At 55.7% G+C, this 15,486-nt stretch overlaps 1 protein-coding gene across 2 annotated transcripts in view; it reads right to left on the reverse strand.

Moving 5' to 3' along the window:
- Nucleotides 1-14,903, reverse strand: part of PLXND1 (plexin D1) — an 82,748-nt gene extending 67,845 nt beyond the window's left edge. The window contains exon 1 of one of the 2 annotated variants that reach the window (XM_075762540.1): nt 13,449-14,903. In XM_075762540.1, coding sequence (XP_075618655.1) covers nt 13,449-14,768 — 1,320 coding nt within the window. In that variant the 5' untranslated portion in view covers nt 14,769-14,903. The remainder of the gene's footprint in view (nt 1-13,448) is intronic. The other variant, XM_075762539.1, reaches the window with a different exon arrangement.
- Between the last annotated feature and the right edge of the window lie 583 nt (nt 14,904-15,486).

The following is a 15,486-nucleotide window of genomic DNA, read 5'->3' on the forward strand; positions in this document are numbered from 1 at the left end:
TATTTAGACCACAAGTCTCTTGAGCGAGGAAGTGGTAGTTCTGCTGTGTTTTGCACATTTCCACAGTGCCAGCCCTGACCCACAGTGCTCTGCAAGCCACCAATGTGACACCAGTAACGGGTTGTCCCAACATCCATCTGTCTGCTCTCAGCAGCAACCTGGACCGCATCCTGCCCGCGGGGAGCCACGGGCCACGGCTCCACCACACCAGCAGCTTTTCCAGCCGGACGGCATCTAGACACAGCTGAGGGCAGAGTCCTGGGGCTAAATCAGCACTGCCCGACCGATGCTGGGGGGGCCCGTCAGTGGCCACAGGACCTGCCCAGATGCTCCCCTAAGCGCGCACAATTGCCGCTCAGCAGCAGCAGCAGCCCTTGGGACCTCTCCTGCAAAGCTCCGCGTTGGTTCACGCCCTGGGAAACCACAACGATCCACGTGCAGCCCCGTGCGCCTTGCCCCCGCACGGGCGACAGCTGGGACAACTATCGCCTCCAGCCCCGAATTGGGAAAGTTAATGTCTTGCTGAAGAGGAGTAATTGCTAATGACAAACTATCACCAGATTCCCTGTCAAACCCCCACGAAGCACCACTCCCGGCCAAACGCGCATCCACTGCACCACAGCAGCAGAGCCGCGTCGGCCGCGCTGAGAGAAAAATGACCGTGTCAGTGCACCCACTCCTCCCTCCACCGCAGACGAATGTCACCCCCGTGCCAAAAAGCATTCCTTCGGCTTCTGCAGAGCTCCTGATGCCTGGCAATTTTTTCAGCCTCTTATCTTCATTTTTATTTTACAGGAAAGCTTTTTTCCTCCCCCATCTTATAAAACTCATTCTTCCCTCTCCCTGCTCTCGACTCCAACCCTTTTCTTTCCTGCCAGCTCCTAACATTCACTCTCAGCAGCTCCTCGTGGGACATTCACCTGATTAAAGTGACTGAGGAATTCAGGCTTGTGTCCCTCACACGAAGCGAGCAGAGCGAACCGGGAGGAAGCCCAGCGAGCGCAGAGCAATGGCTGTTGGGGAAGGCAGAGTGCCGCAGGCGCTCCGCAGACAAGTGGTTCTCCTGAGACTTTTCATCTCCTTAGACCTGTTCTGTGCTGCACAAGAACGACTCAGGAACCTGCACAATTGGAGGCATAAGATGCCCGGCAGCCACTCGTCCTGCCCTTCACTGTTTTGGGCAACGCTTGAGGTGCTCACCCTTTACAAGGTGATGGGCTTGGCAGACCACGTGCCTGAAGCCAGACTCAGGGCCTGAGCTGACCCGACAGGCTGAGCCCACCAGCCCCCTGAAAGCAAATGAGAAACTGTTTTCAGTGGGTTTGCAAAGACACAGACCTCCAGACAGCTCAAGGCCAAGCCTGGGTCAGGCCAAACCGCTGTACCTAAGCGGCAGCAGCCACATTCACCTCCGCTGCATCTGCAGACCTCAAACCACCAGAGGTGAGGTGGTTTGCAACGCCGGAAGATGCTCTCAGCACCGTGTCTCATCTCAGAGGGTGAAACCAAAGTTCTGGCTGCCCTTCCAGCAGCGGCAGCCCCGGGCAGACCTCACGTATCCCTGCTCAGCTGCTGCCTGCAAGAACCCGTCTCGGAGGGAAGACGCAGGTGGGTCAAAAGACTGGGACAGGACCCGGGAACACCTGGGATGGACGCAAAACCAGTCAGTCGGCGACAGTGAGGCCAAAGCCCAAGAACAGCTTGAACAAACACAGGCTTCCTGCGACCATCCATCTTCTGCTGTATCACTTCAGGTGCAGAAGGAAAGGGTGGGGGTGTCCATAACAGGAGCCTTCCTCGGGGTGTGAGGGAGGACGTAAGAGCTCTGAGGAGTCCCCAGAGTCTCCAGCCTCAGCGCCAGCAGCAGCACCAACTTGGGACGCCTAGACAGTGTGATTACCCCCTTGGTCTCCTCCGCCACCTCCCGCTGCAGGAACTGGCCAGGCTCACGGCCATCCATCACTCTGCAAGTCCCAACCCCGTCGTGCTGACCCCGAGGCTGAGCTACTGGTAAGGAAAGCCGAGGGCAATGTTGACAGGAGCCTGGCAGGACCTGCTCTGCGCAGCCCTCCCCCCAGACACCTTCCCCCCGGCCCGGGCAGCCTTGGAACGGGTCCCCCTTCCTCGCCCTGCGCAAGCCGGGGGTCTGGCACGCACCAGGGCTTCACTCTGCAGGGAGCTGGAGCAGCACGTGTGACTGCACGGGGAACTGCTCAAAGCAGAGAAATATAAAAAAGTAGCAGTCTTTTAACTGAAATTGCACATCCTTCATGCCGCCAGGAAGACTGGTCAAGCTTATTATGTTAGCCTTCATCCTGTATTAAATACAATACTTCAGATTATACAATCAAATCCCCCAGGAATGGGCAGGCAGAGGGATTAACGAACAACAGGCTCCAAAGGGGTTATCATAGTCAAAATAGCACGCATTTAAGCAGTAAGAGTTTGTATGTCCTTTAAATTCACCCCCGTTGGAAACACAGCTCATCTGCCCCACTCCCCAGGGACAAGGAGCAGAGCGGATCAGCCGAGTGCGTCTCATCCCAAGGATGCTCGTGCTGCTCCAAAAGCCGAACTAACGTGTCCCCCTCAAAACTGTCTGGAGTAAGGCGCCTGATTTATTCAGGCTGTATTTTCTTAGCTGCCCTTTCCTTGGGAGAGCCTCCCCTTCCACCACTCAAGCTGTGTTTCTCATTTATGCTGAGCTTTGGCTTCAGTAACCAATCTCAAACTATTCAAGCTCCTTCCCACAGGGAGGAGTCCTGGGTGAACCGTGAGTTTGGCTCCTCAGTCTTTAGGGGTTATTTTTTACTATTGCTACTGCTAACACTTAGCACTTTACACGCTCAAAGTGCTCTGAAGGCATATCTCTGCAATTCTGGGCTGAAAAAAACATCCATTAAAGTAACAACTTCTTACCTAACACAATTGGTCTTTTGCATGTGTCAGTTCAAATCTGCTTCATTTAGCCATAGTTTATAGTAAATGTTTTCCTGTATTTTCTTCATTAGTTCTGCCGAATCAATTAAGCTCTGAGATAACGAGCAGAACTCTACTCTTCTTTTACGCATCCTCAGTAAAACCTGCCTCTGAACGGCAGTGCTGCCCCACGCTGCCATGCCGCCGAGGTGTCCTCTGTGCATACCACCGTGTGCATTGCCTGCTCAGCAGCCTCGGCACAGCATCCAGAAACAAAACAACACCGCTTGCTCTCGGCACCCCGCCTGCTGTGGTAGCGTGCCATGGGAAGGTTAAAAAGCATCTTTTTGCTCATTAACAAAACACTCTAAACGCAGAAGCGACCATGGCACAAAGATGTGGTCTATGACAGACGCACTGCTTCCTCAGCTCACAGGTTTACCCTTCCTCCACTCTAACGCATGAGAAAGAGACCTCTACCCCCGTTTTGGGGGACTGAGAAAATTAAAGTAAACAGGTTAAACAGATGGTTATGGTAAGTGCGAAGAAAGAAAGGTGTGAGCATGGTTTGCCCCAACCTGCGGCCAGCCCTCGGACTTGCACACGTAGTCTCCTCTTGCAGGCGGCACCTGTACAAAGCAAAAGAGATTCTCCAGGCATCTCTCTGAAAGCCCTGTGCTTGTTGACTTGCCAGTATTGCATCTCTACAGCTTCTTCTTTGGTGGTCCCCCCTCCTCACCTCACCCTCCCAACTAGGAAATTAGGATCAGCAGAATAATTTAAGAATTTGTTAAAAATCAGCGGTCCTACTGGATTCAGCAACCGAACACCTCTCTTATTTGGTTAAAGTATAGAAGGCTTTCCTTTTCTCTACTCTTTTATATTTGTCTCTGCCTGTCTTCAAGATTTGTAGAAACTGATGTTTCCAAAGCTGTTTGGAAAGATCCGCTGCGCTTTGCACCTTGCTGTGTTACCAAATCTCAGCAAAGAATGACACTACAGTTGGGTGATCTCAGGAACATAACATTGCAACCCCAGCTCCTCCCCAAAGCTTGAAACCTTTCTTCAGCAGCTTATTTGACAGTGGGCAAGTAGCCTTTCTATGTTCAGGGAGCCCCAGGGCATCGAGCTGGCCAGCAGACCGTCCGGAGGGCTCTCCTGGTAGGAGAGATGCACGGGAACTTCCACCCATCCCAGCCTTTCACCACGTGGCTCACCCCAGGGACATGCATGATTCAAACCAAACGAATAAGTGCGATGAGGAAATCATCTGCATCAGTTGCTCTCCAGATGCAGATGTCTGTCCCCTCAAGCAGAGATTTAGTCACAACTTCCTTCCCATTTAATGACCTGTCACACTGACTGCCGAAAGCCTGACCTGAGCCCACTGCCTGCCTGAGCTGGTTCCCAGACTGGGGTGGTGGTCCACCGCTCTCCGAGGAACCACATGCACGCCGTTCCTGGTGCCTCTGTACTGCCTGCAGTTAATACCTTGATTTATATGATATCCTGAAGGATGACAGGGACTCACGAGTCAAAACAGCTCTGGAAACTGCTACTTTATATTACATTAAAAAACCCCTCATCTTTCACATCTCCCCTTCTTCATCGAGTGCTATCATACTATAAAATTTTCCCAACTCCTCCTAAAAAAATCACTCTACACACAGCCAATTTCTAGAACATTCCAGGTTTTCAATGGCCCCTTTTAATTAGGCAATCCACCAGAGATGGCTTTTGGCCACTAGCAGCTCACAACTCGTTAAATGTTGGCAGCGGTCAGCAGACGGTGGGATGAACATCTAATAGCCGAAAGGTTTTTGCTCCAGAAGGGAGCAGTACGAAGCAGCATAATACTTTAAACAGAGATGAGTCAGAAACAGGAAGACAAGTTCCAAATTTCCTTCAAATAATAGAGGTATGTATTTGCAAAATCCAAACTTTCAGGCAATTTTGCTTCTGGCTTAGAACCGAAAGATTTGTATTCCAGTGCCACTTGCAATGCATGAACTGCAGAAATCTTGTAAGAACAATGACCCTCCAATGGTTCGGGCCGCCTTGTTCCAGCAGCTGGTCCTGCCCGGCCAGACCGCTGCTGCCCAACATCAGCTGCTTTGCACTGTCTGCGCCGCTGGCACAGCGGCCGGCACAGCTTTGGTGGCTGCAGATCCAAATGTGAGCTTGCAACTTTGCTGAGGCCTGAGACATGAATTGGGGTTTGTGCCCCAGACTCGAGCAGCCCCACCATAAGTCCTGGGCTCCCTCCGGGTCCCGCAGCCCCCACAGCCGCTGCTCACCCTTGGGAGCACGGCAGCAAACCCGGGGATTGTGACTCTGGCCACGCTGCCTTCAGAGGAGGGAGCAGCAGAATGTGAGCCCCAATATGGAAAAAAGCCTGGATATCCAAGTTAACCCCTATCCTGTTGCCTACCTGAGAAACACCCCAAAGCAATGCGCCTCTCGTCACCCCCCTGGCCTGCAAGGCTGTGCTTATCCGTAGGTCCCTTCCTCTGAAAAACAACGCATCTAGAACTGGAGAGCAAGGCACAGTGGCCGGCAACAGCAGATCGGCTTTGCTCAGACCATGAGCCACCACTGCTGCACCCCGATGCTGCAGGATGCCACCGCCCCCGTGCCCCCCCATCCCTGGGGACGACCCGATCCCAACCCCCAGCACAGATCTGTGTGGGGAGCCAGCGTACGCTCCCCACGCTGGACAAGCCCCGCTGACACTAAGTGGGTAACGAGGCAAAATCATCACAGGCTTTGATATCAGCCCTGCTCATCAGCACACCACATCTAACGGGCTCATCCAGGCTCTGTCTGATATGCATGGGCCTTCTTGGGAGCGAGCCGTCCCACGCCCCCGCCGGCCTTGCTCCGCTGGAGCGGCGGCTGCCAGCAGAGCTGCTATCCAGATGTTAGAAATTAGTACTGCTCCCTCTGCTCAAAAATGTCAATAAATTCTACGGGTCTCTCAAAGTGGGAGATTGCTGTAGACAGTCTGCCACCTCCTCCACTTGCTGCAAGGTGTTAGATCCCAACTTGAAAAGAAAACAACAACTTGCAATCATTTCTTTACCAACCCAACTGAAGGAAAAAGGAAAAAGGGGAAAAAGGGAAAAAGGGAAAAAAAAGGAAAAAGGGGAAAGAAAGGAAAAAGGGGAAAGAAAGGAAAAAGGGGAAAGAAAAAAGAAAGCGCTGATCCCTCCTACAGATGCAGGGGTTAGCTCACCCCCCACCACCACGCTGTGCCCCTGGGTATGTGTGCTGGGGACAGTGACACAGCAGCACTCCAGCACTCAGGACCTCAATTCAAATCCTGACGCTGTCACCATCTAATCAATGACAAGGCATCAATCAGGCGGTCTCTTACCACCTACACACACACCCCCCATGAAAAGAGGGCAATAACACTCCCCCGGCACAGACTGGTGCACTGTACCAAGGGTTCACAACGACAAACAGATCTGTGAGTGCACGGAGCTGCAGCAACCCACTGGCACAGCCCTGGTGCTGGGGGCACAGCACAGGCAGCAACACCTCCGGGTGTCAGCCACATGCCCCTCACCACGGAGCCATTTATTCCTCCTGGTCAAGAACGCTGACCCCCGTCCATCACCTCCTCAGTGCAAACAAGCGGTTACACGCCTGTGCACGCAGTCCCTGCAGCTGGGGAGCCCCCGGCCGCAACGGGAGACCCCTCACGCGTGCCATGCGCGAGCCTGAGCTGGGAGGTACAGCCGCGCTGCTGTAGGTAGCGTGTGGTGGTGCTCAGGTGGTTATAATTGATTGTTTCCAACCGCTGCTGGTTCAGGCTTGCCCCGTGTTTGCATTAAATTACCACAGCCAGGGGCTCAGACCTATTATGTTTCCAACAACTTGCTGGAAGAGGTCATCAGACCAGAATATCACAACGGTGCAGTTGCCTGCAAGTTTGAATAGATGCCTACTGGGATTTACAAGGTGCAGTGAGGGGTTTTTACAGCATCCCCAGGCACTTGTTCACATCTCTAGGTGCCTTATTCACCTCTCCAGGTGCCCTCAGCCCCATAAATCTTCTCTCTCAATCACTATAAAACAGACTTTGAAAAATCAGAAAAGGGATGGCTAATCCCTTCATTTCCACCTACTGAGACCCTGCAGCCGCGCGAGCCCCCGCCGGGGCTCCTGGGGAGCAGGTTCACATTCACGTGTGGGAGCCAAACGCCTGCCCTAGAAAACATCTGGGGCTACATAAACAAAAGTGGTTGAAAACCCCTGAATGAAGGGACTGCTGCCGAGGTACGATCACCGCCTCCGCACAATCGTACGAGCAGCTCTCCAGAGTGCTCCAGCGTCCTCCCAGCCATGATGTGCCTTCCACGTGCAATACTGGACTTGACCAAAATGATCCTTTTTCTGTTGTCCACCTAAGCCATTATTTAGTTACAGGAGACTTGATGAGCTCAATGGATCAAAGTTATTCTGTCTAGCTACTGAGAGTGACAAGGTCTGTGCAGCTGGCTGCGGTTACGGCTCTCCAGAGACCTGAGGGGGTGGCTCTGATCCCCCTCTGCAAAGGGACCTGGCGCCCACCTCACCCAGCCAGCCAGCACGAGCCAGCAGCGTGGGCCCAATGCTCCAGGAGCAGGCGGGCGCTTTGCCACGGCCAGGAGCCACTTTCTGTTCTCTCACCTAAAGCAGCACGACTTCTGGTTTCCAGGCACGGGAACTTCTGCCACTTCAACCAAATTTCCCTTTGCAGTTTGGGATCTGTTTGAGCTTGAGATGCAAAGCAGGGGCGAGCCCCGGGGCCCCCCAGGAGCCGCGTTCCCACCACCCACCTTCGGCTCCGGGGCACCGAGCCGCTCCCCAGGAGACTCGCCTGCACGAAGCACCGGTGCCGGCCGGCCCTCAGCAGCAGGAAAGCCCCCGGGCGCAGGCAGCCCACGGAGCTGAGCCTGCCTTCCCAGGAAGGATGAGATTCACACGGCTCCTGCTCTCTGCTCCCAGCTGCCTGCGTGTGCCTTGACTGCAAGCAGAAGGTCGTACTTCCACATAAATTCCCAAGGAAATGTACCCAACAGTTGGCCACAACTCGCTAATACCAGGTGAGAGACAGAGCAGGTACGCAGTATTTGAGTCTGGGTCTGAAGTCTTGCAAAGCCTGGCAAAGCTCAGGCTGTAGCGAGAACCTCTTGTCCAGGGCATCCCGGGTCCTGCTGGCCCCTCCGTGGGCAGATCGGCCCCTCGCCGACCAGCCCTTGGATGGCAGCTTGGAGGGACACTAACCTCCCACTGCTTGTAAAACAACATCCAGAAGCAAAACGGATCGTGGCGATACAACAGCACGGTGCAGCTTTGCAGTAATGGGGCGTTTGCACCTTCAGATGGGGGCTAGCAACTCCAAACACAATGCGTTCTGTGAAAAGCAGAAATTAAGTCTGCTACAAGAACTCCTGCCTCATTTTTAATGTACAAATTAAGTGTAAATTCCCAGTTTCCTTTCTGTGGCTAATCCTCTGGATTTATTTGAGTAGATGTAAGGTTAGAGCACATTTATTTTCATGTTTGGAATTTCTAAATTAGTATAAACCAGCACTTCAAAGTAACTCGGCTCCTATAAAACCCAATCCCATGGAGATGCCACAGTATATTTGGACAGTAAGTAGATGCTTTGTCATATTCCCACGTGTATATGAGTTTTTTCTTTGGGAACATTTTCTGACTGGTTTCAAACCACATTTCCATGCCCAAGCATACATGTACTAGGACTGTTTATACAGTCTACCCAAGGAGTTCGTTTTATTTAACAACCCGTTATAGTAAAGCTCACTGGTGGGTATCTCATCATGACACCACAAAACACTGTGCTCAATGAGCAGGCAGGATCTGACACAAAGCCACAAGAGCCAGAAACTTGAGAATTAATGCTGAAATGCATCATTATCCCATGCCGCTGTGCCTATGTTTTTCAGCACAGGAAACAAACTGGATTTTCAGCCTTTTTTGAGTTTCGGACCCCAAAATATTTCCCAGGAGAGATGCAGATCCCTGGCTAGCAAATCTAAGTCTAACGAATACAAGTCTGCTTTCCCTAGCTACCTCTCCGGGAGTTTTTAGAACAAGAGCGTGGTGCTCGGCACAGAAACCACAGAAGACAAGGAGTCCAGCGTAGCTGGGAGTGTGGGTTGGGGTTACCAGCTCAGCTCTTCCCCAAATGTGCTTGTTCCTCAGGCGGTGCGTTTTATTTTGTGTTAAACTCGGACCTCCATGTTGGCCAATGTCTGGACACCCAGAGCGGGAAGGTCTGTAGAGTTCCCCGCAAATCCACATTTGCTTGCTCTTCTGCTGTGACTGTGGCTGGGAGAGCAGGGCTGGGGCTGGCCAGCAGCCGTCTTCTTTTCCCCGGCCAAAAACGCAGCTGCTGGTTGGAGCAGCACAAAGGTGTCCGGTCTGTCCCTGAACACCAGCCCGAGATGGGGTGGTGGCGAGAGGATGCCATGGGGCTTCTCTCCAGCAGGACGTGGCTCTGACACAGCGCAGCCGCTCGTGCCGCAGAAATGGCCGTACCTTTATTTTCAGTGGTGCTGGGGGGAAGGCGCTGGGACGCCCTGCATGGCCACTTCTTGCGGGCCAGCAGGAAGCCAGGGACAGGGTCTTGCCTGGTCACAAGGGCTCTGGCATACTGCAGCTGCACCATGCTCCAGCCATACAGCCGGCTGACCTTCAAGCCTACTGGGCTGTAATCCTGCTGGGGCAGAATAGTTCAAATATGAAGTAAACCCACTCACTGTCCTCGGGATTTGATAAGCTCTGTCAGCACATTGCTGTAAATGACGTTAAAAACAGTCTGCTACAGAGAGCTCATACTCCTCCTCTAGGAGCTCGGGTCCACATTCCACCCGGGCTTTGAGTGGGCAAAACACAGCAGTGACTCCATGCGAGTATTTCATTTTAACTGCATGTTTTACAAAGACAGCCCAGTATTTGACACAAAATTCATTATAAAAAGCTATTTCTGTTGAGGGAAAGCAATCTTAACACTCACCCACTCACTCTTGGTACAAGAACCCAATCAAACTAAATCCTTCCCTAATACATCCTCCTTCCCCTAAGCTGCCGCTGCAAATTCACCTCCTTGGTAAGTGACTTTTCAGCAGCACTCTTTGAGAACAACCGACCAGCCTCCACTCCTGGCCCAGACCATCCTCCTCTGCACATTTTCTCCACGTCTCACAAAGCCGTTACACTTAATCGCAAGTTAGCTCCCATCAAAGCAACGAGCCCATTCCCAGGCCAAGCTTGCGACTCCCCTTGCCCAGCAGTGGGGACGCAGGCCAACTGGCCACCCGGGCTCCTCGTCCAGCCAGCGAAGATATGCTGTTCCCAGGTCCACCTGCCCTTCGCAGCCCCTCGCATGGCTGGTCCCACCATGGTCACAGCAGGAGCCAAACAAGCGGCTGCCACCACACCTACCACAACAGCTTCAGAGCGCTCCCCTGCATGGGGACAAAGCCCCTCTGTTCAGCACCAGCCTCCCGTTGGACCTCTTGTCATGACACTGAGGAATAACGAGCCTGGCCCCTCATCAGAGCGTGCTGCCACAGCCGTGCCGCAGGGACAGCCAGCGATGGCCAGCGCGCTGAGGGCCTGCTCCCAAAACCCATCACTGGTGGCCGGGTGCTGCAGCTCCCTGGCTGAGTCAGAGCCGAGTGCTGCCGGAGAGGAGCATTCAATTAGACAGAACAGCACACAAGGGGGCAATGATTTTCCTTTCACACCGCATTACGCCTAACAGTCCGTGCTCCCTATTTGTAACAACCGACTACTTCAGCTGAACGCGCACTCGGAATGAATCAGGCCATCATTAGGTTTTTATTTTTTCTTCCAGAAGGAGCTTAAAACCCCACCACCTAGTCTGCAGGAAGAGCTAATGAACCACAATTTTGATAATACCGGAGCACCTATCAGTGATGCATAGGCAAAAGAAAACCTGCAAACCCACTAACGGGTGGAGAAGTGGCACTTATAATGGGAAGGCAGCTAGATGCTGATCTGCTCCACCAAACCAGCTGCTTGCTTTAATACATTTTCCTGCTGCGTTCCCAGAGCTGGGATACAAAATGTATTAGAGTATTTCATCGTCTTGAAGGTGGAAATTGATGTTAGCTTTTTGCAGCACAAAGAAACACAATATTACAACTCTTCTCTTGACACTGCCACTCTGGGACTTGAAAACGAAAACAGCTTGTTAACTTGTTGGCAATTCTAATGATTAAGTAAAAGGCAAAAAAAAATGAAAGCCTCTCCTGACTGGTAGGAAGGCTTCCCAGCAGGTTTGGTCAGCGGTTTTAGAGGAATATGCTTCAAATAAATGGGAAGCATAGAAATATTAGGCATGAACGAATATTAATGGTATGCTTCATTTATATCCTGCTGTACTTGACATCAAAGCATCTCAATGCAGCTTTAGAAATGCAATCTTATGCTACGTGTGAGTTAGGTTTTTGAATAATAGTAATAAATATAGGAGCGTGTAACAAATCAGGAAACTGAGGCACCTAGGGTTAAATGACTGGTTCAAGGTCAGCGACACAGCAGCAATGTCAGTTGGGACTAGAACCTGGTTTTCCCCATCCACCCTATATAACCACCAACCATACTGCTGTCTCCACGTAAACAAATTTTCTTGCAGCCTGATCGCGCCACAACAGTAAACATGGAGGGTTTCTACTGACTTCTATAGGATTGGAGAGGCTCAGCGATTTCTTGCTTGCTCCTCTGAACCTCACATCCCTTATCGCTTACCCCTTCATGAACACAGCCAACCTTCACGGACTGCCTTTGTGGCATCAGCTGACAACATACTCCTCACCTACCCAGGGAGCACTCCGAGAGAAGGACTGCTACCAGGAGCATGCTTTACAGCAGAACAGCATTACGGGCCAGACCCAAAGACAGAGTGAAATCTCATTTCTGCACTGAGTCTCCCTGAAGTCACTAGGGAATTAGCTGTCTAAATACCTGACTGGATATAGTACTTAGTATTTTAAACATTAATAGACCAGTGTTAATTATGATTATTTTCCCTACTGAACAAAACATAGAAAAAACCAGTATTTTCCCAACAGTCCTGGAGCACTGAGGAAGCTCAAAGGAAGCACTGACTTTCAGTTACAACCAGGCTGTCAGACCTCTAAGTACCCTCCAGGAGTCTCAGCCACAATGCGGGCTCTTGACCTGCCTCGTGGAGACAGTTCAGTCCTCCTGAGGGGCTGATTCGCCGGGATGCTGAGCTTCAGCCACAGCCAACAAGAACTGCAGCTGCCTTCCTGCCCTGTAAATAGGATTTCTGATTCCCAGTGACTCCTCTGAGAGCCGTGACCATGTCAAGGCTTCAGGACTGGGCTCCCAGTGTTTAACGCACCGCGTCTTTGTGGAATTAACTCAAAAGCCAGGACAACTACCAGATTTCCTGGCTGTCAGGCAGCTTGTGTTTTGCCACCAGGGAAAAACTATTCAACTTTGCTAGAGTAGGTCTATGAACCAGTGCATTAAGAGTACATATTTTAACACAGCGTGGAGATGCCACACTAAACACTTTGGTTACCATGGGAAACCTTTCTCGCTTTGCCACTGGCATTGCACAGGGAAGCCCAAGCCCAAACGCTCTATCTTGCCTTTGAAATCAAACAGATGTTTTTACCATCTTTGATGGAGCTGAGTTATGCATCCTTCCCAGAGGAAGAGAAAAATGCAGTGTTAAAGCAGCCCTTTTTTCCTTCTTTTTTTTTTTCCCCAAGCATCTTTAGTGAAAGGGAAAACAGGCGTCTTTATCATTTACGGCCACTTGGTAACAAATCGTGACAACGGCAAACTTTTACCTCGAACCAGCAGAACAAGGCAGCCTGTGTGTGCGTGCCCCCTGGCAGGGCTGTCCGGCCGCGGGAAGGGGTCGGCTGGGCTGGCGACGCTCGACGGCCTCCCGGCCGCGCAAGGGCACCCACCGGGGAGCGGGGACAGCGGGCCCGTGAGTCACCGCGGCTCACGGGGGACAGGGGCGTGGGAATAACGGCGTCCCCTGACAGACGGGGACACCCCCCCAACACACACACAGACACACACACGCGTTCTCTGTTCGGTACGAGCCCTGCTGCACGCTTAGCTGCGGGGGGAAGCACCCGGGACCCAACCGGCTTTGTCGGTGTCACCCGGTGCGACACGGCTCCCGCGAGAGTGACCACCGGCGCGGCGCACGGAGAGAGCGGAGCGTGGGGAGCGGGAAGCGGAGAGAGCAGAGAGAGCGGAGTGCGGGGAGCGTGGGGAGCGGGAACCGGAGCGGACCCCCCCGCCCGCAGCGCCTCCGGCCGCGGGACGCGCTCTCGCCCAGGGACACTGAGCGGCAGCAGCGGCGGGACGGAACGGGGCCGCTGCCACCCGTCGGCCACCGGCTCCCCGCGCCCGCCCCGTCCCCGGGACGCCCCGTCCCTGCTCCCCCACCCGCCCCGCCCAGGCGCCGGCAGGTGCCCGCTGCCCGCCCGTACCTGTATGTTCCTCTTCTCGCAGGCCGGGCCGGTGCCCTGCACCACGCTGTCCAGCACGGTGACCATGCCGGCGCCCGGGCTGACGAAGCAGGAGTTGCGGGCAGCCCGGATCGTTTCCTCGATCTCGGCGAAGCGGAAGACGCAGAGCGCGGACTGCGGCCGCCCCCCGCCGCCGCCGGCCCCGGCCCGCTCGAAGACGCCGAAGAGCAGCTCCTCGGCGGGCGGGGGGTCCGCAGCGGGGTCCGCGGGGCTGCGCCAGGCCGCCCGCGCCGGGAAGACGGAGACGAGGCGGGTGAAGGCGTCGGCGGCGCCGCCGCAGCGCAGCCCCAGCTGGATGTAGGACTCGGTCAGCTTCTTGGTCTCGCCGCTGCCGTTGAGGGTGGCCTCGGCCGCCTCGCCCAGGCAGATGCGGGCCAGCAGGCTGTGCGAGGGGCTCTCCTTGTCGCCCGCGTTGGCCTCGCTGTTGAGCGCCAGGTAGGCGTAGGGGCGGCGGGCGGGCGGCGCGGCGCCGCGCTGCAGGAAGGCGCGGACGAAACTGAGCTTGTGCCGCGCCTTGGCGCCCTGCTTGATCTTGAAGATGTTGTCGTCGGAGGGGTTGATGTCGAAGGTGAAGAGCTTGGCCAGGTCGCCGCGGGCGTTGAGGGCGCGGATGGCGATCTCGGGCGTGTTCTCGAAGCGGTGGTCCTCCAGGCTGCGGTTGCGGGGGAAGAAGGGGCTGCCGAAGCCGGTGTAGGTAGCGGCCACCAGCAGCCGCGCCCCGCCGCCGCCGCCGCGGCGCAGCACCAGCCCCACGGTGGAGGCGTTGGGGTGATTGGCCGCCACGTTCAGCATGCTGGGGAAGACGGTGACCGGGTCGCTGCCGCCCGGCGGGAAGCGCACGGCCACCGCCGAGATGTTGGCCATGCTGCGCAGCTGGCAGAGGCCCTGGTAGATGGAGCCGCAGACGACGAGGACGCCCTGCTCGGGGTCGGGCTGCAGGATCTTGTTGTAGTTGTTGGTGAGCACCTTGGGGTGCTCGCAGGAGGCCTGCGGCAGCTGCGGCGCATGGCAGAGCGGGCTGTCCAGCACCGGCCCCACCGCCGCCTCCGCCTCCAGCGCCAGCTCGCCCCCCGACAGCTGGAAGAGGCGGTTGACGGCCGCCAGGTAGACGCGGGAGCCGGGGCCGTCCAGGGCGAAGTTGTTGGTGGGGGTGGGCGAGTGGAACTTGCGCTGCACCTCCAGGCCGGCGGCGCGGCCGGGCAGCAGCAGCAGCGGTAGCAGCAGCGGTAGCAGCAGCGGCAGCAGCGCGGGGGGCCGCGGCTCAGCGCCCGCCGGAGCCATCCCGCCGCCCGCGCCGCCGCGCCGCAGAGTGCATGAGCCCGCCGCCGAGCGGCGGGAGGGGCCGGGCCGCGGGACCGCTTCCTGCGGAGGCAGCGACGCCCGCGGGAAGTGGCGGCCGCGGCGGGTGCGCGGGGCTGCGCGGCGGGGGGCGGCGGGGCGCGCTCACGGCCGCGCCTCCCTCCCTCCGCCCGCCCCCGCTCCCGCCCTCTCGGCGTTACTCACTGGGTCTCGGTGCGGGCCCGTCATGTGAGTGTGATGAAGTTACCGCTGTGCCCCCGCGCCGCCGGCCGGCCACGCACCGGGCAGGGCGGCGGTGTCGTGTCCCCCCACCCCGCCCCGGGAGCGGCTCCTCCGTTGCCGGCAGCGCGCCTCCTCCGGGCTTTTCGCCTTTCTCTCCGCTGTCTCCTTCGCGGTTTTGAGCAAAACGGGCCGGGGAAGGGGGGCGGGGAAGAAGCACCTTTCCCAGCTGCGGAGCAGCGCGGCGAGCCGGAATAGAGATTCCCCCCGCAGCCCCCGCCAGCCGGGCTCGGGACAAGGACGCGAGTAAGCGGCGGCCGGGCTGGCCGGTGCCGGGGCAGGCAGCACGTGGAGTGGACAAATACAGCAAGAACGTAAGGGGTGGGGGTCGCCCGGGGTGTCCCTCCAACTCCTCCGCAGCACGGACGCCCCGCCGGGGGTTGCCAGCCCCGTCCGGGTGGCCGCGCTCGCCGCGGACTGC

This window comes from Balearica regulorum, chromosome 10, assembly GCF_011004875.1.
Source record: "Balearica regulorum gibbericeps isolate bBalReg1 chromosome 10, bBalReg1.pri, whole genome shotgun sequence".
Classification (NCBI taxonomy): domain Eukaryota; kingdom Metazoa; phylum Chordata; class Aves; order Gruiformes; family Gruidae; genus Balearica; species Balearica regulorum.